At 44.6% G+C, this 27,269-nt stretch overlaps 1 protein-coding gene across 2 annotated transcripts in view; it reads left to right on the top strand.

Moving 5' to 3' along the window:
- LOC135375996 (uncharacterized) overlaps nucleotides 1-27,269 on the top strand; it is a 98,783-nt gene that overhangs the window by 54,718 nt on the left and 16,796 nt on the right. The window contains exons 1-4 of one of the 2 annotated variants that reach the window (XM_064608622.1): nucleotides 2,870-3,040; nucleotides 8,105-8,202; nucleotides 18,630-18,825; nucleotides 26,237-26,401. In XM_064608622.1, coding sequence (XP_064464692.1) covers nucleotides 2,942-3,040; nucleotides 8,105-8,202; nucleotides 18,630-18,825; nucleotides 26,237-26,401 — 558 coding nt within the window. In that variant the 5' untranslated portion in view covers nucleotides 2,870-2,941. Of the gene's footprint in view, nucleotides 1-2,869; nucleotides 3,041-8,104; nucleotides 8,203-18,629; nucleotides 18,826-26,236; nucleotides 26,402-27,269 lie in introns of those variants that run through there. The other variant, XM_064608626.1, reaches the window with a different exon arrangement.

Genomic DNA, 27,269 nt, shown 5'->3' with positions numbered 1-27,269 from the left:
TTCAAAAGATATATTATTTCAAATTGTAATGTTTGATAGTTTGTTTCGCTATTATTTTCCTGTGTGTTGTTTACATGTTGGCAGATGCATCGTTCAAAACGTTTTCTCTGCTATTCATTCGTGCATCTTTATCGTTTTGATTGATTCTTTTTTCAATTATTTTCCTGCATGTTGTTACCATTGGCAGATGCACTGTTTAGAGTCTTTCTCTGCTATTCATTCGTACATGTTTCTTGTTTTGTTAGATTGTTCTTCAACTATTTATCCTTTGTGTATCTCTTGTTTACGTGTTGGATTTTGGCTCTCTATTAGCTGTTGATCTTGTTTCAGTAATATTTTCCTGTCTGATGTTTACACTTTGGTAGATGCACCGTTTAGAGTGTTTCTCTGCTGTTCATCCGTGCATGTTGACGGCTTTGATAGATTCTTTTTAATTTATTTTCTTGCATGTGTCTGTTGTTTATGTGATAGGTTTTGGCTCTCTATTGATCGTTTTGTTTGTCATTATTTTCGTATGTCTATGCTGTTTACTTAATAAGAAAATGATTAATTGTGTAATGTTGGAATAATCTTCCCTATTGCGCTCGAAAATGTTCATAACTGTCAGGTGTACGCCTCCCGTCTTCAACAAATCAGGGCAGATATTATTAGAGCTGATTGTTGGCTAGGAGCGTGCTCTGTGTTGATGTTCATTTTTTAATATCTTTTCCGTGTCGGATTCATAAAACAAAGTAAAGCTTGTAGTGTCTCTTAGAATGAAAATTGTATTGGGAAGTCACGAGGATGATTTTATGACAGTTAAAGTGATAGATTATTCTCCTCTGTTGTTTTGATTAACAAATGTATTGTTATAGATTTTATTTCCTCTCGTGTTCGTGTCTCATGGTCTTCCAGGTTCTCTGCTGTTCACATACATATATTGGCACTTGTAATTAAAGCTCCAGTATGGTGGTCACATATAATAATGTTAGACTTTTTATAATAAAACTTTTAATTTTGATTGTAATTATATTGATTAAAAATATATTCTTTGATTAAATGTATCATAATGGAATATTAGCTGTTGCGCATGAAGTTACATATTAGAACTATGTAATTAAAACTCCGCTATGGTTGTCATGTTAGACTTTTTATAATAAAACTTTTAATTTGATAGTAATCGTATTGATTAAAAATATCTTCTTTTATTAAAAATGTGCTACTCCTTCTGCTTAATTGAAAACTTGCGTGATTATCACTAATAAAATACCCCTTCAATGCTATTGCATCAGATTTTTGACTGAGTTTTTCTCCTTCACACGGAGTCATAACATAATTCCTGACACTAATGACTTTAATAAATATATTTTCACTTGTACTTTTGTGTATGGCTATCATTTGCATGTAAACTGCCTACTGCACACCTGTTGTAGCGGGGAAAAAATTGCGATTGGATTCGACACAGATTGAGAAATGATGAAAGAAGTCGGCCCAGGCTGAAAAATGTGAGCGGGTAAGCGCGCACGCAACCCTCCGGCCACGCTCCGCCCACCGCAGCAGCCCTCTACCCGAGCGCCGTCTGTCGCGCACGGGAAAAAGTCGCGAAAAAATTCGGCGCAGATTGAAAAATGACGAAAGAAGTTGGCCCACTTTGATAAGAGATACCTCTTTAATGCCATTGAGTCATATCCATATGGAATCTGTGAAATTGGTAATGAGTAAGTATGTTCTTTATTATGTGTGTTGTGTTTCTTCTATTACAGGTTGTGAAGGTTTTTCGGCTGGGTTTTTCTCCTTCACCTGATTGGCATCACAATTGGCACAATTCCCAGCACAATTGGCTTTAATAAATATATCGCAACTTGATTGGCATTAATAAATATATTTTCACTCGTACTTTTTGTGTATGACCCTTCTTTGCATGTCTCTGCATGTTATAAGCGCGCGGACAAGCCTCCGCACTGGCGCCGCACGGGGAAAAAAACGCGCAGGGACGCGTCGCGTGGGGAAAAATACGCGCAGGGCTCAGGGCAGGGGTGCCGTAGTTTGGACACCTTGTAGTCTGGACAAGGCCTATTACTACTGACGGTCGAATCATACGCATAACGAAGTGCCCTTTGCTTGTCTTTGCAAATATATGCACAGGAATGACGCAAGCGCGTGATGATATGAAATAATAGTCCTCCATTTTGTGGAATTAGCTGCGTGACCCGGCCGAGCCCGACTCTCGGAAGCATGTTTGTCGGCCCGGGTCCGGCCCGCGGTGGTAGCGTATTTTGACGGCTCGGCACACAGCGACGGCACACAGCCAATAACAAGACCGGCCCGCGGGCCGGGTCGGGGGCCAGGGCACGTGCAAGGCTCTAACATAGGTTTTCGCCAATCACTGCATCTTTCTGAGGCGCTGCATCACATAAAGTTCAATTTTGTTACGAAATGTTATAAATGTTTTGTTTCTTTCCGATGCATAAGGGACCACAAGAAAAAGTAAAAAAAACAGAAAAGTAAAAAAATCACATAAAATTCTACGGGGTCGAGCGGCACCTCTGGGTCAGTTGGAGTGGAATGACCCTCCTACAGCTTCGCGGTTTCATCGGTGGACTTCACTATATCGAACGAGAATTTCAAATTCGCGAGAAACGTCCTTCTCGGTACGGCCAGCAATACGTAAACCTTTCTACGGAACTAGAAACTTCTCGTACGTCATAGAGGGGAAGTAAATGCAGCTTTCGAGAAGCTTGTGGAACGCTCTGGAAGGTTAGCCATTGTACGAGGCCTTCTGGCAGACGCATGCTGGAGAATTATGAGGGAGCCTTAAATCAGAGCAATGCGTTTCAATAGGGACGAACCACATGTGCATCCTCTATTCACCAGATGATATTTAGTTGCTCTCACCTTGCACTGCGGATTCACTTGGTCGTTGCGAGCTCCCCAAGAAAGTACCAGGGTTTCTTCTCACACGATGAGTGCGCTTTTTGAAGGTGTTCCTGCCATGCCTCCGAATATTCTCGAGATAAGAGGAAAACTCCACAACCAGCCGGGCCTCCACACTATTTTCGATGTAAGTGCACAGTACCCCGTATGTACCTGCGCTGTACGTACCGCATACGAACCGGTCATTGCAGAAGTCATCCAGCACGTCTGGAGTGACCTGGTAGAGTCACCAGTCAAGTTCCAGGTAGTTTCGCAAAGCGCACTCTTGTTTTATTTGAATCTGTTTCGCGTCGCTGTGGAGCCCCAACGCGGGGCCCTAACAAGGACACGCCGATCCCAATCAAAGTTAAAGGACAATTGTTTCATACCATATCCTGTGGTAACAGTGAGTGCTCGACATATTTCAATAGGGGGTATGCGATGTTAAAGCCCCACCTCGCGGTCAGCTCGCGAAGCACTGTCTGCCCGTTTAATGGTGGACGGACGGTTGGCCGGCCGGCCGGCTTTCTTTTCGGATCTGTGGGCGATATTTCTGGAGGAGCTTCCTTGAACCCCTTCTTCTGGAGCAGTATGATAAGCCGCAGGAGCGCCAAGCAATGGCTACAGGCTGATCCAGTACGTCCAGCAGGACATTTGCACATGCACCCCGTGATAATGCCAGTTGTCCTAAGTGTTAACATCACAATATATGGTGTGCCTGTTTTCCTCTGACTGCGGTAGCACTTCGCCCTCGCATACAAAATGCCAGTAGGCCTGCGTGAGAAAACTTCCTTCTTTTCGGAAAATTTCTTGTGCGCCAGTGGGATATCCGTGCCCGGCTTTAAAGTATTCTGCCACCTGTTGGATGTTTATAGAAGCTGTTTACTACTCGTCGCGCTGTCGCACACCAGATGGCAACGGGTGAGACGTCGCCGAAGTTTGTGCTGCAACTTTCAGTTCGCCGTGTAACTACGCTTCAGAATATCGTCAGAATAAACTTCAAACAAAAACATTCCTCCCAAACCTCAGAGCATATGCACTACCAGGTCAGTGGGACAGAAATGTCCCACTTCCCTTTGAACGCAAATAAGATGTTGGGAGAAATATGCCCCACTTTTTTCATGAGATGCACTTTGTCGATTTGAACCAAATTTCAGATATTAACCGTTCGGGCGGCTCAAAACATCACCTTTAACATTCAAAGTACCTTTCTTTCGGGCAACCATCTTGCCTCATAAAGGGTTAAATGTGCTGGCTGCGGCTTTTCCCAGAAGACCACCATACACTCGGAGGCGAGAAGCGAAACTGGATCGCACTGACTACCGAAGCCAGGACAAGCGTCAAAACGAGCTGCCCTGTTAATGGCGTCTCCTTCATGGCGATAGCGATGGGTATGGATATTTCGCATACCCCTTATTCGAACGGGAATGTTCTTAACCAAACTTTTGTGACCGACTCCCGAATCCGTTATATGCAAAACTTCCCTCTTAGGGGGGACCTATGGACACTATATCAGCCAAGAAGATTGCGTTCTTCCCCTTCAGAAAACCGACTTTGAATGTGCAACAACGACGACAACAACAAAACTTAACTGTAAAGGGAACGGTGGACCTGTAGAAACTGTGAGCTATTCCAGGTCCTGTACGTTTGGCACTTCAGATACGCAATAGCTCTGGGTAGTAGCTCTGGGAACACTGGGCGTTTCGTTGGCAACACAGTTTCAGATAGTGTTAGCCCTAATCAAATCTTTTCGGAGTCTGATACGTCACAACCCCCGCGACGCGACTCGCGCCTCACCTCTGAGAACGCTAGCAGCTAGTCGTCAGGGACACACCAGACATCACTAATCCAGACATCCGTAGACATCACCTGGCTGCGAGGTTTTGCACAAATTTCACAGATTTCGCAGATTTCATCGCTGGTCGTTCTACTCGCGCCGCGACACAGCGACAACAGCGAAACAATAAAAAAAAAAAAGAGGGGGCACTGCACTGTGCGATTTGGAACGTAATTACTCAATATTATTGATGCGCTATTTTTGCCTTTTCCGTTCCAACTAGTCACGTTGTTTTATTTAAAAACTCGTACAGACAACGGAATAAGGAAGTGGTTCGGCCGGCAGCAGTACTACGACGGCAGCAGACGACAATACCCGACGTGCCTCGCGTCGCCTAGGTGGCGTTCACGAAATTGCGCCAAAATCCCCAAATTTTGCAGATCGCAAGAGGTATGCGTTTTAAACCCATCCAGTCCACTTGTCACCCAAAATGGCGCTGCTCATGCAGTGAGAATAGGCTGATTGATAGCGCCTCATATTTCAAGATGTCATTGGCCAGAAAGCTGGGAAAGTGAGCGGAGCTTCAGGTATAGGCAAGACCCATTAACGGCCAGACGCCCTTTCAATATACGGCTCTGACGTTGGAATAAGCCGGCGCTAAAGTGGTTTTTGTCAAGGTAACGGCATCGTGGTCCCCACCATTTTATTAGATGCAGCAGCAAATTCGAGGGCAGATGAACAATAGAAAAAGAAAAGCGGTAGCCGCGCGGGCCGCCAGCGCCATCGCTGTATTAGACGCTATGGGACGGCCACGTAAGTGCTTACGCCGTCCGGAGATGGGCAGTTGAGATGTCGATGCACGGCTGCAGCACGCGAATGGCGGAGCACGTCGAGTGAGAGAGCTGCCCAGTGCGAATTGGTAGCCCGTAGTCAACACGACGCAACGGTGAGGGAACACAAAGCTGATGAGACGATGAAACGATGAGACGAAGCTGGGAAAATCCGAAAGTTAGGACACTCGAAGCCTAGCGGGAGGACGAAGAAGTATGCGAGCACGAAACGATAGACAATAGACGTAAACGGACCCAGAGGTGTGCGCGTGAAACGAGTGCGTGTCCGTCGGCGTTTGCACTCACGACGTTTGTGGTCGTGGTAGAACTGCTTGCCGTGGTTGGCCACACTGAAGCGGGCAACGTCGCCACTACCGCAGTGGGGGACCGTTGCTTCCTGGGCTAATTTCACAGAGAACTGGCGATATTTGTATTAGAGTGCCCGAGGAAAACCCAGGGAAATCATCCGACGCCCGGATTCGAATCCAGGAGTAGGTACAAACGGAGTAGGTAGGGCTTATTGCGAGCGCAGCGCAAGATCGGCGCCGAACGCGCACCTCGACTCAAGACGCCAGGTGTCGCCTCTCCCAGTAGTGCGAGCGGCTTGCGTGCAGCTTGTAGTCCTTTTTGAGTGCCTTGTGGAACAATACTTGGTGGCCTTTTCTCTCGGTTTATCCGCATCCGATCCGCAGATCACAACAAATGTCCATATTTCCTCCGAACCCGCAAGTTTTCTCCGGACATCCGCTTCCATTCGCGGATCGTGCAGGCTTTTAGTGTGCACCATCCATGTATAATTCGTTGTCGCTGTTGCTTCGAATAAACGTCATGTCCTTTGAAATTTGAGGCAGAATGCCAACTAGAATTAATTTAAATGCTAGCGGTCTGGTGAAATGTACAACTCTCGTAAACCTTAATAATAACACTGAACACAATATGGTGTCGTTTCCGAGCGCGATTACATCAAACTTTTAGACCATAAAAATCTGAATTGTATAAAATTATTGTGTTAGTTTAACTTAAGGATTTTGTTCACTTAATATTCCCCCAGTTCCCCCAAGGTGGCTGCTATGGCGCTCGTAAAGGAGAGTGATTTTTTTTTCGCCTATTATATCGTGTATTATATATCGTGGTCATCAGACATGTACAAAATACCGCAAAAAAGTATTCGAAATAAGATACAGAGTACATCAGCGAGAATGTATTTGAAATACAGTACAAACTGCTTACGAATAAAAGTATTTAGAGTAAAATACTAAATACTTGAAAAAGTAATTAAGATACTCACAAGATACTTTCGTACTTGGCATAAAGAACAGACACCACGATAGCCTTTTCTCTGTTTTGGCGATGCATTCGAAATAGGGCCTCAGATAAGGCCAAGGAAGTAAAGGCGCAGACTTCGTGTGGGGCTCCACCCTGGGATGTGATCATGCGCGCAGCCAACAGTGACTGAAAACAACCCTTAGAAAGCGTCTCCTTATAGGGACCGTGCGACACAAGGGGGGCGCGCTGCTCCGTCGCGACAGCGCCGCCAGTGGCGGTCTTGGAAGTATCCGACGTGATACCACCGTATCCACCACCATCTCAAGTGGAACCGTACATAGGAATCGTGGCTTGCGGGGCGACCGCCGTAATTAGAACGGCTAATTTTCGAAGTGCAAATAATGTGGAACCTTTCTCGGGCGCGAACGAAGAGAATGGAGACAAACTGCACAGGAGCAACCACCGTATTTATAATGTATCTGACAGTGCGGAAGGAGAACAGCCACTCGCGTCTGTCTGGTCAAAGCACCTGTAAGTGATACGTCGAGAGGATGGTTATTTGACGTCTCACAAAATCCTGGCTTGCTAGCGAAGGCTATATACGTGTATTTCTCTGACTCCAGCCATTTGTAATATAATGTTTTTGACTCAGTCTTGTATTCCTTTCGTCCTCTTTGCACACACATAGCTTCGTCACTGAAATCTACATCGTGCGTCCATACAAATAAACACGTCAGGTCAGTATACAATATTTATACATAAAAAATATACAAAAAATATTTAAATTAGATTACAAGATACATTTCTTGAAAAGTAATTAGCAAGATACAAAATACTGAAAAAGCATTTAAATTACTGTATTTCAAATACAATACTCAAGGTACGTACATGTCTAGTGGTCATAGCAGACGATGCAAATAGTTCACATCCCGTTCTTTTTATTACATGCGCACATGAACATTCACATATGTTCCAACTATTACGAGGATTGAACTCTTAAAAATGAGCGTTACAAACACTTCCTTCATTATTCTTTGGCATATTTGAACATTTTACACTTCGTGCCGTCCAACGAAATTGCCACCATCCTGAGTCATGTCTCGAGCGCCATTGCGGTAAGGATGTGAACTAACTTTGACAGAAGCCTTCTATGGGGGCATCGTGAATCTTCCAGGCTTGGTCAGGCCTGGTCTTTCACGCAGTGTCACACTGAGTCCTCAAGCGGCTCGCACTATTCGAGGAATTGCCCGAAAAATCGTGTTCTCGACTGGGCGTCGGAATTACAATGTTTGTAAGTGCGTGCACATTCGTATATTTGCGTTGTACGTATTGATTACAGGTGCCAGTGAGGGCCTATGAGCAACACGCGCCTCATGACAGCTTCGATGGCGTTACGATGTCTGTACTGATCTACACGGTTGGGGACCGCTATGCTAGGTAAGTGAGGACCCGCTTTCTGGAATGCAGTTTGTGCGAGTTTACACGAGGATCCGCGTGTGGGATAAATCCACGGCGGGTCTAGTGGCGTCACGAGAACAGAACACGTGCTGACATAGCACTCACACGAGCAGGTGTGCGCGGGACTGCAAATTCGCTGCGGCTGCCCTCCGCTCGCAGCCTTCCAGGTTTCGTGCTTTTTCACTGCAGTTCAAGGGGTGAATGGACATTCAACGAAAGGTTTAAGGTATGAAAGGTATGAATGAATGAAAAGGCAGGCTAATGCACTTCATTTATATCTCGTATATACCCCCGTTTAGACTATGTAGAAGCTCTACATCACTTGGACTATACCTTTCACGGCAGCTGATTCTATAATAAGGTACTTTCATATTGATTTTATACCCCCAACGCTTTGTACACCTTTACATAAGCAACGTGTGGGATAACGTTAATTTTTTAGGGGGGCGATATCATCTCAGTTAAATAGTACGTTGATTAAGAGAACACAGTCGTTAACTCAGTTGCATTCTAGTCAGGTTGGGCAGCGATATCTGGCAGCCTTATATTTGTTCACGAAACAACTAAACATCATTTCCGGGCGAAGGAGCGTCCATACTTTCTCTCTTTTTATTGAATTTAGAACACTTATAAAGACATATATATATATACAATAGGACTGAAAGGGCAAACCTTGTTGAACAGTCCAGGATAACAACAGATATGCACTGAATATAAGCCGCGAATCTCGTGAGGAGTACAAAAAAGAAAAGAAAAGAAAAAGTCTGCTTGACAAAAAAATGACATCTGCTGCTGCTTGTTGGTCCTGCTTCTTAGTTTCCAATTTGATGCTAATATATTTCTCGCTACTCCATTTCTTTCCGCTCCGATTCACATTCATGCTGTGTAAGTTGGATGTGAGTTTGTTTTCGATCGTGTCGATGTTTGTCGTTCGAGTTCGATCTTGGGAGTCTGAATGACATACAAGGTGTTTCACTTAACGGTGACCCCTAATTGTTAAAAGCAAAGTACTTGAGATAAAAATTAGAAACCTTCTGTCTCATACCGGTGAAAGTTTTTGCCGCCGAAACAGGTGGTTTCCATTAGTGCACCTCATTAATTTGTCTAATTAGCTTAATTGAACTAGAAAAGACGTGGCCAAACGCAACCATACACCCTCATTGGTGACCCATGAGATGGATGCCAGAACAGCGTATAGCATGAATTTCCCGGACCGTAGGCTTGCGTTCCAAGAAAATCACATCTGTTGGGGCTATCAACACCGAGGTAACGTGCCTCTCCTGCCCCGCAGCTCTTCCCGCTTGAAGTTAGTAAAACGGGCAGTTGTTGGTCACTGTTTCAGGAATGCTATTGAAAGAATCTTGTCCACATCGGATGTGAGCTAGTTTGAGTCACCAAGCGCACAGGCTGACCAGTTCAAGTTACCCCCATCACCTTTTGACCGCCGGAAGCCTCCTTAGGAAGCTTAGCAATGGGCCTCAGGTGCAACAGACAAAGAAGAAAGACATAGTCTCAGTCATCCCCTATCTGCACTGCGTGCCGCATAACCTCAAGAAAGTGGGTGAACAAGTTCGTGTTTAGTGCGGTCTTCACCGCTCCCTACAAGCTCCTGAGGTTCTGTAAGGTCACTGTACCGGAGTGCAAAACAGTGTGCAAAGGACCACAGTGATGTATCAATTTGTTCAGTGCATTAATAATGTTGTATATCGTTTCCCCCCTTTTTTATGGGAAAAGTTATGTTGGCCAGGCGGGGGGATGTTTGAACGATAGGGTCAGGAAACATAACGCTAGAAACGTGAAGGGCTGATGGCTCACTCTTCACTGTAAATCATGCGGCTGCAAGCCAGCACCTGGACAAAGCAATGTGCTAGCAAGATCTATCAACGAGACCACTCGTGAGATTATCGATGCAGAAAGAATATATAAACCCGGGACATCGATGCATAAACCGGTGCGTAAACCCGGTGCACCAATACCCCGTTGGTAACGCTGTCTGATAAAGAGCTAGATTTTCTTCAATTTCCCGCCTTTTCCCTATAAATGTATATAAGACGTGCCTTCTTCAATAAACCTTGTTGGATGTAGCGCCTTGTTCTGCTATCCTACACCGTAAATATGCTACAGCGCCAAGTATGATACCCCGAACAGCCCAATTTTGACCATTTTATTTGCGCTTTGTTCGTCGCACTCTTTGTCCTTGTCCTTTTAGCGCCTTTAAACCACTATTATTATCCTCAACCAACACGCCCAATGATTCGCACTTCCGAAGTTACGACCTACGGGCCCAGCTGGCGGCGACTTACCAGAACCAGGTACACCCGCCTACGATGTGGTGAGCTAAGAGACGGACCGACGATGGCGGTGCCCAAGTCCCTGGGACCGGACCTCCAAGTGGGGGGGGGGGGGGATTTGAAGATTTAAAGAAGAAGGAAAAAATGAAAGATAGGAAAGTTAGAAGAGGAAGAAAATAATCTCCATCCCTGTTTCACAGTAGTATTACAGGGAAAAGAGTTTAAAACAAAGGAAAGAGTTTAGTATATATACCACCAGCGAACATCACAGCAAGGGGACGAGCAAAGCTATCAGCGGATTTATTTAAGTATCTTGTATCTTACAAGAAATACGGATAAAGGAATATGACATCATTGCTAGTTATATGTGATGTGATGTGATGTGATGTGAGTAAAGAAAAAAATAATTTTAGCTAATTGATACATTTGATTATTTTTTTGTTCTTCTCTTCATAAACCTCTTTATCTTCCTTGTAGTTCCATTTCTTGTTGAATCCTATGATCCCTTTGGTCTTCTGTTCCGTTTTTGCTGTTCTCCCGTCTGTGGCTAGAAGTCTCGCTTGGTATTGACTCGTGTAAAAACTTAATACATTTCTTACATTTTTCCTTTGTTTTGGATGCTCCCGTGTTATGAGGGATAATATTAGTATATTTTTAGAAATTTATTTTTTGGCTTTGTGTGTTGGATACTTGAAGAGGTTCTATGTTTTTCTTCTTTTCTTTTTTTTCCTTTTTATTAGTCTGTACATTCTATGGATTTGTTTAGACATTGTTTTGTTTATAACCATTTTTTTATTTATTTTTATGATGTGTTTGTATTATATATATTGTTGGGGGTTAGGTAAATATAGTATACAGCCTCCCTTGATGTTCTGCTTCAGCTCTTCATCATCATAAATAGGTAGTTCTATCTCCTTCTCTTAAGTTGGCCCATGTCATCATCACTTCTTCATTTATTGTTGTTGTTGTTGTCTTAAGTTGGGCCCGCTTTATCTCACGTGTATTATTGTCGCAGTTTCTATAATCTGTCATGCAAAGTGAATAATACCGTTGCAGTTGAGCTTTCATCAAATCATGTTTTGTTGTGTATAACGAAGTTCGTGGTGTCATTCCCCTGCGGGTGCCCAGGTTGGGTGTATCCACTTTTCTTGATGAATGTTTTGCACCGCCCTATCGAAAACTCCTACAGGAATTCTCACAAGAAACATGTCACACAATCCTAAGAGAAATTCTATGGGATTATTGCCCAAATTCTTACAGATTTTCTCATAGAATTTCTCAGAGGATCTCTATCAGATCTCACAGAGTTTCTCTTAAGGGTTTCTCATAGACATTCTTATAGCTTGTTTCTCACTAGACACAGCCCAAATGTTCTGATAAGATTTGCAGGAGACAGTAAAGAAATGATGTTCTTCACCAAGTGACAATCGGTGTCATCTGTTCACTCTTTATTTAAATTGTTCAAACAACAAGAACAAAAAGAACTCAGCCTTGTAGCCTTCGGTGGACCTGATTGCCTATAATTAAGATATCATTTATATGCATCTGAAAGAAAAAAGAAAAGGAAGTGAGAACGTCATAATGTCAATTGTGACATTACGATGCTACATATGCTGTTGTTTGGAAAAGCAGGCAAAGCATGTGTGTGCGGAAATTGGATGAAGGAGCACATATTTTAGAATACAGGCATATGGTGCAATACAAATCATAATCTAGGCCAGAAAACCACAATTGTGATAGACGCGCTCAGTTCAGTCGGAGTATTAATTTATACTCGCAGGTAATGGTGACTAATGTGCGGGATAAGCTGTTTTAGTTATGATAAACCATATCGCTGTGAAGAGATCATTATTGCGAGTCATATAGAATTTCAATATGAGAATAACGAACGCTGCTTTAATTTTCATGCTCTTTTTGTGGCTCTAACACATTCTCCTTTATGCACCTTCCGGAGTCTGCACCTTCTGTTCCAAACGTAAGACCGTAAACACATCTACATGGTGTTTATACGGTCTTACGTTTGGTACAGAATGTTCAGCATGCAGAAGGTTCCGAAAGCAGAATGTCTAAAGTCCGTAAAAACAGAAAAAAAGTCGTCTACAAATAAAGATGCATAGTAGTCATGCATCCCGAGTAGTCATGACATGACATGACATGACATGAGAGCATAAAACATAATTTGACTTGCAGAGCAAGAGAGTTGTAAAAATGATGCAATACAAATACACAACAGCATGAATTCATAAAAACCACGCACAGCACATAAATTGCAATTGTTGTACTTTCCTCATCTCCCACCCCTACCAAAAAGGGCGTGGAGGATACTACAACTAGTAAACAAATACGACATTTGATGGTGTGCTGGGGGAGATATAATATTCTCTAGCGGGAGATCAACATTATTCTAACTACACAATTTTGGAAGCTTCGTACAGTACTTCCGATATCAGCGTACCCGTTAGTTTATATACCTCAACAGGGCTCTGCATCTCTTCTCACAAAAACCATCCTTGAAATTTCTCTTAAAGGGTCTCTGACCAGAACCTGGTCAATGTCTTTGTTTGTATGGATAACGAACCTACATGGTGCCTCCAAGTTACAACTGAAACGTTTCGTCTCTGCGGAGCCGCGAACTATTCCAAACAAGGAGCCCAAAAGCGGTTTCGATTTCTGCCCTCAACTCGTGCGATCAGCGCAAAACTCTAGCTATTATGCAGTGGTTTTCCCGTGTGTATGACGGCAAACGTCCGCGACGTTTATTGGTGGAAAGCGCACACCGGAAGTTTGGGTGGTTTCCGCTACTTCCGTATTGGTGGTCGCTTTTTCAGTATGGACGAGGAAGCACAGCGGAGTCGACAAGTCAGCTTTTCAGCTACCTTTCAGCAGCTGAGAGGGACCTGCTACGTGCAGCAGAGTTTGGAGGCCTTGCTTTTGAAATGTTGACCCGCGAATCGACTTCAGCATGAAGAGGAAGTTCCAACGACAGACTGTTAGATGAGCTTTCAGCATTCATCATGATGAAGCCCATGAACAGTTTGTGTAAATTTCGTGTTTGACAGCGCCGTGTAAAGGGGCCGGAGTGGTTCATGCATAATAATGCCGAAAGAAATCGAGTGCTTATGTTGCAAGGAGCTGCTCTTAGAGCAGCATATTTAGAACTTCGAGGGCAGCACGAACCTAGCGCTCATATTCACAAGTAAGAAGCGTGTCTCATGCACAATCATGCCGGTTGGTTTCAATACAAAATAGTTATTCTGAACTTTTCGTTATTGTTCGTCACTTATTCAGAAAGAGTGCAGCTGAATTAATACTCGGCGTCCTACTAGCTTTAGCTTTCTTCAAACACACACACCACATACATTGGATGGCGATGGTGTTCAAAGCTTGCGTGTCTCATACAGGAAATAGATACACTACATACCAACAGTTCATGAGATGGGTGTTGCACAAACTTGAAAAAAAAAAAAAAACAAGAGAATCGTTATACCAGTCTGCCCGGTGAACAGGATACGCAAAGCCTTTCCCATACTAACTACTACATGCTTTAAATACACAAGATATTAGGTGGAAGTACCCCCCACAGGGGGTGCCCTTGCATTTTCAGCTGTAGACACATGTCGGTAATGATGTAACTATAATAATGACCCCCCTCCACCCCAACTTTTTTCAACACCCCTCCATGCTTGGGATTCTGGATAAGCCTTTGTGCTGATCCCTGGCAGAGAGCACCATCTCATCAGCCTGCTCCGCCTGGTAAGAATTACATTGGGCTCTCAATTCCACCAGACACAAATCCAATCCTGTTCTGACGCATCCTTTTGTCCACCCATTCAGTCAGTATGTCGTAAGTGTTGTTCGAACTCTTACTGTCTGATAGCACCCAAATAGTATTGTTTAAGCACCTCAAGTATTTTACTGATCGTTATGTGGAAGTAAATCAGACTGTCATGCAGGTTAGCCTGTGTGTGACATCCGGTTCCTGCTCTCAGTCCTCGAGAAGTGCTCACTACACAAGTTAACTATCGAAAACCTCAATCTTCCTTTTGTGTGCAAAGTGCGGAACCCGTTAGAGTAGGATGTAGACCTTGAGGAACCAAGCTTTGTATCTTGGGCTGCTCAAATAGGCATGTTGTAGTCAAAGATGATGTAACATGAAATGCGGTTCATAAATTTTTTGTGGCACTCAGATAAGATCTTCATAATATGTCTGCAGAGATTGTTCCAAAATAGCATATGTGATGCAGCGTCATACGTTACTTGGCTTCTGTGAAAAATCATGATTCACCTGATACAGACGGCAGCCTTTGTAATGGTGTCTGACACATTTTTTGCAGCCACTGTTTTAAAATATGCATTAAAATGCTCCAACTATGAAAGTATCACGAAGTTCTTCATTTCATTTGTTTACTTTAAATACTTTTGTGAAGGGATTTACATAAAGGTTGGAGGTTTGTATCCAAAAACGACAAATACCAAAATGATGTACACAAAAAATACACAAAATTCGTTCACCCACCACAAAGGAATTCATTCGATCTGAAAATGATCATAGCACTTCGAAATAAATGACGATATATTTTGTTCTGATGCAATGTGGGCAGGAAGGTCATTCCAGTTTGACACCATCAGCTGGTGCGGAAAGTAGAGGAATTTTTTTGTTTGTGTAGGTGGAGCAAGTACTTTGTGCGGGTCATCAAGTCTTGGAAGTAACTTGTGAGGGGATTGACAGTAAGTAGGGTGGGGAGGAGGGTGACCGTAATATAACTTATGAAAGAATGCCAGGCCTGATACCTGATCTGGTAATCAAAGGAGTAAGAGAGGGTTGGGCTTTAATGGCTAAGACGCTGGAAAAAGGATGATAATCACAAGCAACAAACCGTGCGGTTCTGTACAAATTCTACTTTGTCGATTAAGAGATGTTGGGATGGGTTCCAGATTGCAGAGGCATATCCCAGTTCTTTTGAACATGGCAGTTGATGTTCTGAGACTGGAACACATAGAAAGGACAAATACATACAAAGCATCAAGTGCGTAAGAAATGAATGATGAAAGAAGGCAGTCACTGGAAAGGTTAGCCAGTAGTAGGACTTGAACTCACATCTTCTGTATTACCGATCCAGGGCTCTTACCAATTGAGCTAAGCCAACACACCTCTCCAGTAAATTCCAAGGGTGCGGATGTACCCTAGGAATCGCTTTATGGGCAGAAGAACATTAGCCACTGTTATTATACAGGCATAGCTCCCTGTCCAGTATGATCACCGCAGAGCACATTTGCAGGAAGTCACAGGCACAAAACTTTCATAATAAATATGTAATAGCTTCAAACAGCTATTATATGTAATAACTAGGTCATGGAACTCCAATAGCAGATGGTCTGGCAGTACAACACAGGTAATCTTGCCGTCACTATATATTTCCCAAAACGCTGAAAATAAATCGATAGATTTACTGCAATGAACTGCTCAATTTTTCACCTCAGATATATTTTTAGCACTCTGTCTTTCATGTTTCAAAACATACATGCATCGAACCTGCAGAAGCTTGTGTGTGTAAGTAGAGTCACACATCTCATGTGCAACAGGCAGGTCTAAGTTGTATTGAGATATGTCAAGTCCTTACGCGTGCTCACCACCTGTAGATTCCTTTAAAGGGGACAAAAAACTTGTTGTTAGTAACAACTTCACGCTATATACCACATTTATAAAAGAAATTGATCCCGTACCTGACGGACAACTGTCATGACAATGACTTCCTCTCCTGTTACTTCCACTTCCATGAAGTCATCACCCTAATATTGTTAAAAAAAAGCCATATAAATTTATTAGGATCTCATTTCATAGAAAATTAAATGAGGCTACCAGGCACGAAAGGAATCAGCCTGATTAGGTGCCTAGCACCAATACAGTGTGCGATAACTGAGGTATGACCACTACGAGCATACAGCAGATCACAACCACATAAATAAAATACACAATTGCACCGAGCTGTGTACATTTTCACACACACACACACAAATACATAACAGAGTGGCCTGTCCCTAACAAGACTTCAACAAGTTTGTGTAACTCTGTTTTGAAACTGGACACAGGAAGACCGTTTCCAATCAGCCGAAAAAATTTGTTCGGAAAAAGAACGGTTTCTGCTGATTTCCGCAGTTGGTCCGTACCAGTGGAACCTTGTAAGATGGTACAGTGATGGATTTCATACCGTAATGGAGAGTGTTTGAGTTGGCGCTAAAAGATCATGAATTTGCAAGGCAATCTTGTATAAATGTCTGATTTGCAAGTGAACACTTTGTCTGCTGTATTTTGCATGTCCTGAAGAAGCTGAGGGGCTGGATGGATGGATTGTAGTGGCACCCCTGGTGGGCCTCTCTGCAACGAGGGTCCAGCACATTGCACCTGTAGACATGGTTGTCGTACACCATTTTATTGTAGCTGCCCTCTGCGGTGTTTCCCCAGATTAGACAACAATAGTACAGCTTGGGGTAAACTAAAGATTTCAACTGCGTTGGTTTAGAATCCAGAGCCCTTTTTTACTGTGTGCAGTATGCTGCATATTATAAGGAAAACAAATAGAAGAAAACTTGTAGCTGATCCCTGCCTTGCATTTCCAACATTTGGTTCCACATCTTGTCCAAGGGCGTCATAAACTACATTGGTGCACACTGCTGTGACAATTAAAATGTTACACCTACATGCGGAATACACATCTTCATTTCACGTACTGTAGATGATGCTTACTGGCAATGCATGGCGGGCATGCAATGGCATGGCTGCATTCTGAACAACACTCGGAATTGTACAGTATATCTTTTGATTTAGAGCGTAAACTTCAATTTTCTTTCATCCTTATTTTTCTTTGTTGCGTAAATGGTCTCCTAACATCTGCAAGCCACAACGCAATTCTCACAAGGAGAGTAATCACTATCTAATCACTAATCTGTATAAATTATACAGAAGACACTAACCTCGTCACGTCCAGATGCAACAGTCTTGGAAGATAAATTCGAGGAAAGCACTGCGGACTGCTGTAGGCAGAGGTTCTTTGTACTCAAACCGAGGGGTCCGTCTCATAGTCTGCATTCTTCAAATACGATTGGCAAAATCATCAAATCCGCTGCCAACCATACCTGCCGCTGCGGTTGAACGCGCAGTATCGTACGGAACTGAATGGCCGCCGAGAAATCTCGCTTTGACGACACAACTGAGGCATGTCAAATAAAGTCTGTGTACCTCGATATATTGGTCGTTGTTCCAAAAGATATAAATAAAGAAAACCTGGAAATACACACACTACACTAACGCGGTGAAACAGCGCGCTGGTAGACTCTAGCGCTGGATCCCGAAAGTCGTCGTAGCTCGTAGCCTCGTAGCTAGTTCCTCTTTCCACGGAAGTCGCTAATTATCGCTGTTATAAAACATTGTATTGTATAAACAGCGCATTGTGACAACAGTTTATCGGTGTAAAACATGTTGGTTCTTGCTGAAAGTTGCTGTTGTAGTGCTCGATCACGTGACGGCATTCTGCGCGCTGATTGCATGAGCGATTGATGTCATCCCAGTGGGATGACCACATGAGTTTTCTATATATGCGTACGTTTTCTTGGTTTGACGCTAGGTGTGCCAGCGTCGGCGTGAACCGCGATGTTCAAAATTCGAGTTTACGAAAACAACGAGGTGGTGAAAGATGCATTTGTGTATGTGAAGTTGCTTTTGTATATTCTATCGGTAGCCACTGAGGAAAAGTCTCTCCAGCTTCTGGTCAGAGACCCTTTAAGATGCACCATCAGAAGTTCATTTAAATGATTTTGTGTGAGAAAATGTGTTCTCTGTAAGAATGTCTGTTGGAATCCACATCCTCTGTGAGAATTCATAAAAGAAAGCTCTAATCTTATAAGAAAGTTTGTAGGATTTTTCAATAGGGCGTCCCCTTCAGCCGGAAGGGACATCACACTACGAAAAGTATTTTCATCCTTTCGCGCCTTCTGTTACTGCACTGTTAGTGCACTGTACAGTTACTCTATGTGACTGTATAGCAGTGGCCTCTCCCATGCTTTTATTCCCACAACACCTACAGTAGGATTTCCGGTTGTTTCCTCTCTTTTTCGCAGATTCCGCATTGCATTCGGGCACGTATTCCAAGTTGGGCACCAGACTGCCTTCTTTGAAATCGGTACTTTCGCGGACGATAACAAAATCAAGTGTGGCCATGATAATACCGGCCCCACCAAAACCGACACTTCGCGTACGGCAGCCGTGAAAACCTTCTACTGGATCCAGTTTGTGAGAGATGCGAGCAGCTTCAGTGTAAGTATGCTTGCGAATGCTGTGCGAATGATGGAGCGTACGAGTGTCCATGCGTAAAAAAAAGAGAAAAAGAAGGATCATACCTCGTTTACACCGCAAATTCTCTTCGTTGGGGGCTCGGTACGGATCGACTGCGCACGCGGTTGCCGTACGGCACACTGTACAGGCGCATGCGTTCTTGATGCGGAAAAATGTCTCACAGTCACTGTCCAGTCCACCATATGGCTTCACTCTCCAGTGCTCCTTCGCTCCTTGGAAAGCTGCGCAGCCGGAGGTGTTCCGTGCAAGGCAAAGAGAGAGAAAGAATGACCTGCTACACAGAAGGGCAGGATGAGCATGATAGTTTATTGAAGCGCGCGGTGAAGCCACCGGCTTGACGATGGTGAGGCGAAAGGACGCTACACTGCCACGCCCCCCCTCCCCCTCCTGGTGGAAGAGGTGAGGCGATGAAGCAGCACGACTGAAGACTGGTCGAAGCCCAAGAGAGCTTCTTGGGTTTAGGCTTTCGAAAAGACTCGGAAACGTGGGATTAACACAGGTCGGTGTCATCTAAAGGGAAACTGGTGGACAGGGATGCAATGAACGCTGGCTTCAAGCGGTCGATAGACACTGTCTGATGGCGGCCGTAGATGTCGACGAGGAAGGTTTTGTCCGACCGGGATATGACGCGGTAAGGACGAGCGTATGGAGGCTGTAGGGATCTGCGAGGTGTAGGTAGTCACCACTGGGTCGCCAGTCCCCGGTTTTTTCGGGACCATATGGAGGGGTGACGACCAGCTGCTGGATGATGGTCTGGCAACTCCAATGTCGATCATGTGTTGGAACTCCTGCTTGGCGATTGCCAGCTTCTCAGGTGCAAGCCGACGATATCGTGAAGTGACTGGAGGGCATTTGGTGATGATGTGGTGCACAACGTCGTGTTTGACGGGCTTCGACCAGTCGCATCGTTGAGTAAGGCAAGGATGGTCTCAGAGGATGTCAACGAACTGAGTAACGCCGTGATAGGCACAGTTCCAGTTCGTAATGCTCTAGAAGTGCCCACAGGCATTCCGTGTACGGTAAGGGATGTCATAGAGTCGAGTAGCCTGCGACGGGCAATGTCAACCAAAAGGTCGAAGTGTTCGAGAAAATCGCCAACGAGTATTGGCTGATTCACTGCAGCGACGGTGAAGAGCAATTTCTTTTTATGAAAGGAATAGCAAGTCGGTTTATGCCTGACTAATCATTCCTCGTTTTTTTCTTCAATAAGCATATCCCCCCCCCCCCCATTGAAATTGGCTACGAAGGCCGAGGTCCAAGGTGAGAGACTTTTGTCCAAACACAGCAATTCCGGTATTGTTGACCGCCGTGAGATACCAAATAGGATTCTGGCGGCGCTGGGAGTGAGTGGGAGTGAGGAAGAACGCTTACAGCGACTCCAGTATCTTACATGAAAGAACTGATGTTCTGAGGCTGGAACAACATAGAAGGGACAAATACATACAAAGCCTCAATTTGCCTAAGAAATTAACGATGAAAGAAAGTCACTGAAAAGGTTAGCCAGCTGTAGGACTCGAACCCACATCTTCTGGATTGCCGGTCCAGGGCTCTACCAATTCAGCTAAGAGAGTGGCTGGTTTGTCCCTTCAGATGACGCACCCTGCAAGTCGCTGAGAAGGCGTGTTAGCTTAGCTCAATTGGTAGAGCCCTGGCCCGGTAATCCAGAAGATGTGGGTTCGAGTCCTACAGCTGGCTAACCTTTTCAGTGACTTTCATCTTTCATCTTTCATCCAGTACCTTATCCCAGTCTTCCGGTCCGTAAGGTAGAAAAGACGACTAAGTGCAGAAGTCGAGGCGCCGGGTGTCGTCGTTATCGGCTCCCTAAACCATTTCGCGGCCATTGACATGGTGCACTGCATCTCCGGGCTGATGCACCAAAGTTGAAATGATACCAGCAGTATGGTAGAGGGCTATCTTGCAACCGTTCCGGCTGGGAAGAGTCTGGTGTGGGAGAACGAGCAGAACGGCGCCGGAAACGGTCTCGGGAGGCACGCCGTGCGGAAGAACGAGCATGGGAGGGTAACGCATTGCAGGAAGTGTGCTGTTGTACCATGCTTTTCAATTCTAGAACTTCCTGTCGGAGAAGAGATACAGGGGCGGGTTCCGAATGAGCGCCGGCTTGGCCTGAAACATTGCTGTTGAGCGACACCAGCCCACCGACCCATCATATCAGGGTGGGCCGCGTAGAATGGAGCAAGCTTCATGTCCATGCGTCCGATGGTGGTCTGCTGTTGCGAAGTGTTGTCGCCGACAGACATATCAGATGTCCGGGTCAACAATTGTGGCGCAAGTCCAACAAACAGAAAAAATGACAGAGCTCGGCCCAGGCCAACCCTGTGCGTGTGCATTTCGGTTCGCCGTACTTGGGTGCCATTTGAACCGTGCCGTGTGCCACATCCGTAACGCGTGACGATTCAACGGTGTGAATCATGCATCCCTATTGGAAAAACGTCTTGAGGTTACCCCAGAAATCCTGAGGTTACCTCAGAACTGCCTGTGGTTCTTCTGAGGTTACCTCAAGTAACCCTGAGGCTCTACCTCAGGACCTCAGACCCGGCTGTGGTCCTTCTAAGGTTACCTCAAGAAATTCTGAGGTTTTGCCTCAGGACCTCAGACCTCACTTTCGCTCTTTTGAGGTAACCTCAAGAAAGTCTGAGGGTACACCTCAGAACCCCAGATCTTGCTGTGGTTTATTTAAGGTTCCGTCTCGAGACCTCAGACCAGGCCGTAGCTCTCGTGCGGTTACCTCAGCGAATCTTGAGATTCAGCATAGGGCCTCACACTGTCCTCACTTGGTACAGCTTACTGCCTTTGGAATTTCTGTGGGAATTTCTCAGGGAACCTTTTCCTTGGAGAGGTTCGCAAGGTTTTTTGGAGTAGAATTTAGTTTTGGTGACTTGTAATTTCATTATGGTACCTTCATTAAATTGGCAACGTGAATTAAGCCTACACAAAACCGTAACGCCAAAACGTGAAATTTCATAAGTGTCATCCACATAAACCATCAGGAAGGCATAACGTCAATTATATTCGATTAAAAATTAAAGCTCTGCTAGCACAAAGTGTCCACACCTTGTACACCAATACGAACGTTACACAAAAATCACAATAAAAGAATTGCAAAAAAGCAAGCGCGCTGGAGATTATAATTAATTTTAAAAGCATAATTCACGAGGTACAGGGATTGCTAGTTTTCCAAAACCTATACCACTCCATAGGGCGCTGAGTTAGGTACAGATTCTGCTATAGCAACCTATTCTAATGTGATACCGAGAGTCATAGAAGAACTATATTTGTCGAAACACGCTAAAACTTAACGCGGTCAGGAAAGGGTTAATATGAAGTAGACAGAATATTGGATGTGCCCAAACGCGACTCATTGGATGTACGTCTGTTGGCATGTTCCATTAGCACGCAGAGGAGTAATTTTATCATCCACTGCTATATGATTTTATTTCTCAAAATTTTCCCTAAAATGTTTCCACCCTGTACTTAATTGACGATCTAGACACATCCCATATTTCTCGTTTGTCGTCCTATTCCTAATTTGCTATCGACACATTAACTTTCTTAAATACTGCTATTTGGACGATTGCTCCTGTTTAACTCGTCAGTGTTGTTGTGAACTGAATGCCTCAAATAAAATGTGTTTTTTTTTCGCAGTAGTGCTGCGTTCAGTGTGCTTTAACGATTCTGCAGGGCCGAAGCAAGGTGAGGGGACACGAGAAAGGGCAGGTGAGGAGGGTAGAATTCTGATGAAGGAACAGCGGCTAAAATAGACGCCACACAAAACACTCCTGCATGACTTCCACCGAACCATGCCAGTGCATCATGCGTCATGTTACATCATGCGTGTCGTCTAACGTACTAATGGCACTTGGCGCTTGTCTTCTAACGACGCACTAGAAGACGGATTTACCAGAGTGACCGCGTCACTAAATGAGCTTCGCGTCAGTGCGACAACATTGAGTTCCACAGCCGAGCAGGGAAGACTTTTTGTTTCTGCTCCGTGCCATGGCCATCTCCAGTTGGGGAACAGAGACAACTAACATAACAATCCTCGCCGTGCACAGCATGGGCTAGGGAATGGTATTTGATTGTCGTGGGGCATTCATTATCAATGCATTGTCGATAAGACTGTTCAGAGGAGGTGAACGCCATCAGGGCATCAACCGTGGTCAGCTGATTGAAGCAGGAACATTTCTCAACCACCTCAATGGAATGACATCCCACGCACCGCCAGGTGGCGCTGGTGCGACGAAAAAACAAAATGGCATCTACGTGCCTCTCCTGCTCGCGTTGCAGAGGTCAGTCTCTGAAGCGAAGTTTATTAGTGGCTCGCAGTGTGAGGAGCTATGAATAAAGGACGAATACAAACTGGCGTTTCCGTTTATCCGTTCCTCGTAGCTCCCCAGGGGCGTGGGAAATGTGTTACCAATTATCGTACACCAGGGCGATTCCACGCGAAATGATCCAGCGGACCTGCTCGTCCCTCACAAAACTATCGCGAATTTTTACGAATTTTTTTTTAGCAGTCCCTAATAGTGCAAAACGACACAACACGAAACATTTCTTCCCAAATCTCAATGTGGCGCGTGCTACACACGAGAAAAGTTCGCAGCGCTGGCGAAAACCGTGCCTGGCGTGTACGGCAGCTGCGGCTCATAGAAAGCACCTACAACTGCGCGGTTTTCTTTTGCGTATAGAGGAAACCATGCTTTACACAGCGTTCAAATCCCGGTTGTCGTGCTGTAATCGGTGCTGGTAAACAAAGGCCGGAAGTTTCGCAATTTTCCACCTACTTCACAATTTTTTTGTGGAAAATCAAACCATTAAATTTTAATGAATATTTTTCCCTGAGAAGGCCTCGTGGAATACTTCAACAGGAAAAATCGCAAGACACGTAATTCTTGTAGTCATTGCAGGAAAAAGAGAGGAAGTATGCGATTTTTCCAAAATTCGCAACAATCGAGCGTAAAACACGCAATGAAGAGGTCGGGAGAGACGCCTGAAACCAACGCAGTTTTATAGAACGAGCCTTCCTCTACAACATATTAAAACATCTCGAGGGTATTTTTTCGTATACGGGAGAAAATAATTTTTTGTTGTTGTAGAGGGTATTACGGCCACACGGACTCACGTTGCATGTATCCGGTGGGGTGCTATATTTGTTTCTTGGGCTCCCGTTTTAATTCTGCGTATTTCCGATTTTTTTTCTTGTTGGTTTTCAATATGACAGCCACCCGGACCAAAGGAACATGGCTCCAGTTGCGCTCTGTAGAGTTCCAATTCACCAGTATGAATATTATAGGCGCGTGGATGCAGGTTCAGCTGAAGAAACTTTCCTTTAACTGTCACATTTAAACGCTGAACAATTCAGCAAAAATATTAACCACGAAAAGTCTAACAAATTATAACGCTAGAGGAAAAGACGAACGTGCAAAAAAGTCATTTACATGGCAGTACTGGAAACGACGGAATCTCGTGGTGGTGGTTCATCGTCCATGCTGTCCTAGGTTCCAATAAGGCTCACAGCTATATAGAGCCTTGCACCACGTATGGAAGCGTATACCCGCGGATATCCGCAAGAAACTTCTGGGTTCGGATGAAATATGGACGCTTGTTGTGATCTACGGATCGGACGTGGATGGCGCCAGATCAGGAGCGGGTCAGACTCGGATAAACCGCGAGATTGCGCCATCAGTTTACTTCACACTATAGGTACAGAAGATAGAGTACAAAGTGTACGAAAGCCACTCGCGCATCTGAGAGAGATCTCTGGCTCTGGCGTCTCGAGTCGAGGTGCGCGTGCAGCGCCGATCTTGCGTTTCACTTGTAATAAACTCTACTTATCCCGTTTGGTGCAAAATGTGTTGCTGTGCTTGGTGCCGTATAGTCTTTCGTGGAAGCTAAATCTGTACTTGCTGTCGTGTATCCTTTGGTATCATCATGGACGCTCAGGACTCGCTACAAAAGCTATGCCGCTCCGTGGTTTTCACTGTCGGAACGAGAGAGAGGAAGTCGCTCGTGTGGATGAAGTTTGGTGACAGCTTTTTTTTATATTTTTTTTGCTGTTTTGTGCTGACGGGAAATAACGTTTATTTCCTGGAAAATTGGCCTGATATATCGAGCATAGAAACTGAACTATTGCTGCGTGCCGTGGGAGACGCGGATTTTTTCGGATAGGATGCGGATGTGAAAAAGCTCACCCGCGCAGGGCTTTAGCTCACACGATAAAAAGTATTACTTAGACCTGTCCATCACCGCTAATCCCCAATCTCCGTTGCCGGCACCGTAAACACCGGAAACAATGCCATAAACTTAACCACCCAGGATTGCAATAGGCGTGATATGCTACAGAAGCAAAGGCTATGGTAACCCTGAGAAGTCTGTGCCACAGCATATTGCTTGCTCATTAAAACCCACCCCAGACCAGAGAAAAATTGAAAATCAAAAGAATTAAAACAGGAGCCCAAGAAACAAATATAGCACCCCACTGGACACTGCAACGTGGGTCACTGTGGTTGTAATACCCTCTACTACAAAAAAAAATATTTTCTCCTGTATACAAAAAAACACCCTCGAGATTTTTTTATATGTTGTAGAGGAAGGCTTGTTCTATAAAACTGCCTTGGTTTCAGGCGTCTCTTCCGACCTCTTCATTGCGTGTATTACGCTGGATTGTAGCGAATTTTGGAAAAATTGCATACTTCCTCTTTTTTTCCTGCAATGACTATGAAAGTTACGTGTCTGGCGATTTTTCCTGTTGAAGTATTCCTTGGGGCCTTGGCAAGAAAAAATATTCATTAAAATTTAACGGTTTCATTTTGCCCCAAAAAATAGCAAAGTAGGAGGAAAATTGCGAAACTTCCGGCCTTTCTATACTTGCACCTATTACAGCACGACAACCGGGATTTGAACGCTGTGTAGAGCATAGCTACCTCTATACGCAAAGGAAAACCGCACAGTTCTAGGTGCTTTCTATGAGCCGCAGTTGCCGTTCACGCCAGGCACGGTTTTCGCCAGCGCTGCGAACTTTGCTCGAGTGTAGCACCCGCCAAATTGAGATTTGGGAAGAAATGTTTCGTGGTGTGTCGTTTTGCATTATTAGAGACTGCTAAAAAAAATTCGTAAAAATTTGGGATGGTTTTGTGGGGGCCGAGCAGGTCCGCTGGATCATTTCGCGTGGAATCGCCCACCAGCAACGCTCGAATATGTTTTCTTCTTTTTTCTTTTTTTTCTGTTTTGTAGCAAAGGTGTTCCGGAACGTATAAAAATATCGTTTGAAATTTTCCAAGTCACCACGTGTTCGACCTCCCTAAACGATGTTCATTTCCCGTATCTTGCCATCTGCTCATGCCTGGTTTTCCAGATACTCTTCAATGGTGACTCGTACCACAAGGAGGCGTTACCTGGAAGTCCTCCTGTGTACGACGGCATGGCAGCGTGGGTAGACCTCGCGGAGAATCAGGACATCTTATGCTTCGAGTGCCACTTTACATGCGACAAAAGCAATGTGTCAACTCTCCTGCCAATGGTAAGCCGGCGTGTACTGCGGCACACAGGCAACTGGTATTGCCATTCCATAGGATGACTTACGCTACTAGGCGCTTTACTTACTTATACTTACTTACCTATACTTACTTCACTTTATTCGAGATTGCCTCTTCGTGTACAAGCTCCTTAATTATTGAATGTACCTTATCTGTATAATTATCTCCTACGGCTTGTCTCTTTCCGGGTGCCACCGTTCTCATCTCTTTTAAGTACATTCTCACTGCTAGCTTTGTCCCCTTGGAATATCCTCGGATATTCCCGCAGACTCGGGGATTTCGTCATATACATTCGGGTTATTTCTGGCGAGGGAGATCACCTGTGACTTCAATACTACGCGGAGTGCGCAAAAGGTCTGAGCGGAGTCGAATGTTATCACCATATTATATCGAATATTATTACATTACCATATCACTCCTTGTCAGAAGAATTACATTCCCGCCAGGTAACACAATATGTCCTTTCACTTTCCACCCGTATTTTGCGTGCCAAGGCTACCTGCGACGCAGTGATCGCTTTCCCACTTTCAGTGAGAGAAAGTTCAATGCTCGTGCACTAACATTTGCAAAGTAATATCAGCAAATTTGCTTACAATGAACCCCTTCGAACCTGTATCTTTTCTGCTCTACCCATGAAACTCGGCCAAGCCGATAAGCATGAAATGGAACCCCCGAAAGTTAAGCCAAGCGATTTCCGATGTCGCAATGTAGGTTAACACCGACCAATGCAGCGCCTTCCACCACCTTTATCACGGGTAACTTTGGTCGGGGAGGAGCAGCCACTGTGAAGGTATCCCCTGCCCCCCCCCCCCCCGTTCATAGCCACAGTTCCTTCGGGGCGGACAAGAGAGT

Source organism: Ornithodoros turicata, chromosome 1 (assembly GCF_037126465.1).
Source record: "Ornithodoros turicata isolate Travis chromosome 1, ASM3712646v1, whole genome shotgun sequence".
Taxonomy (NCBI): domain Eukaryota; kingdom Metazoa; phylum Arthropoda; class Arachnida; order Ixodida; family Argasidae; genus Ornithodoros; species Ornithodoros turicata.
The sequence above is the reverse complement of the archived record's forward strand: the minus strand, read 5'-3'. Positions and strand labels throughout refer to the sequence as shown.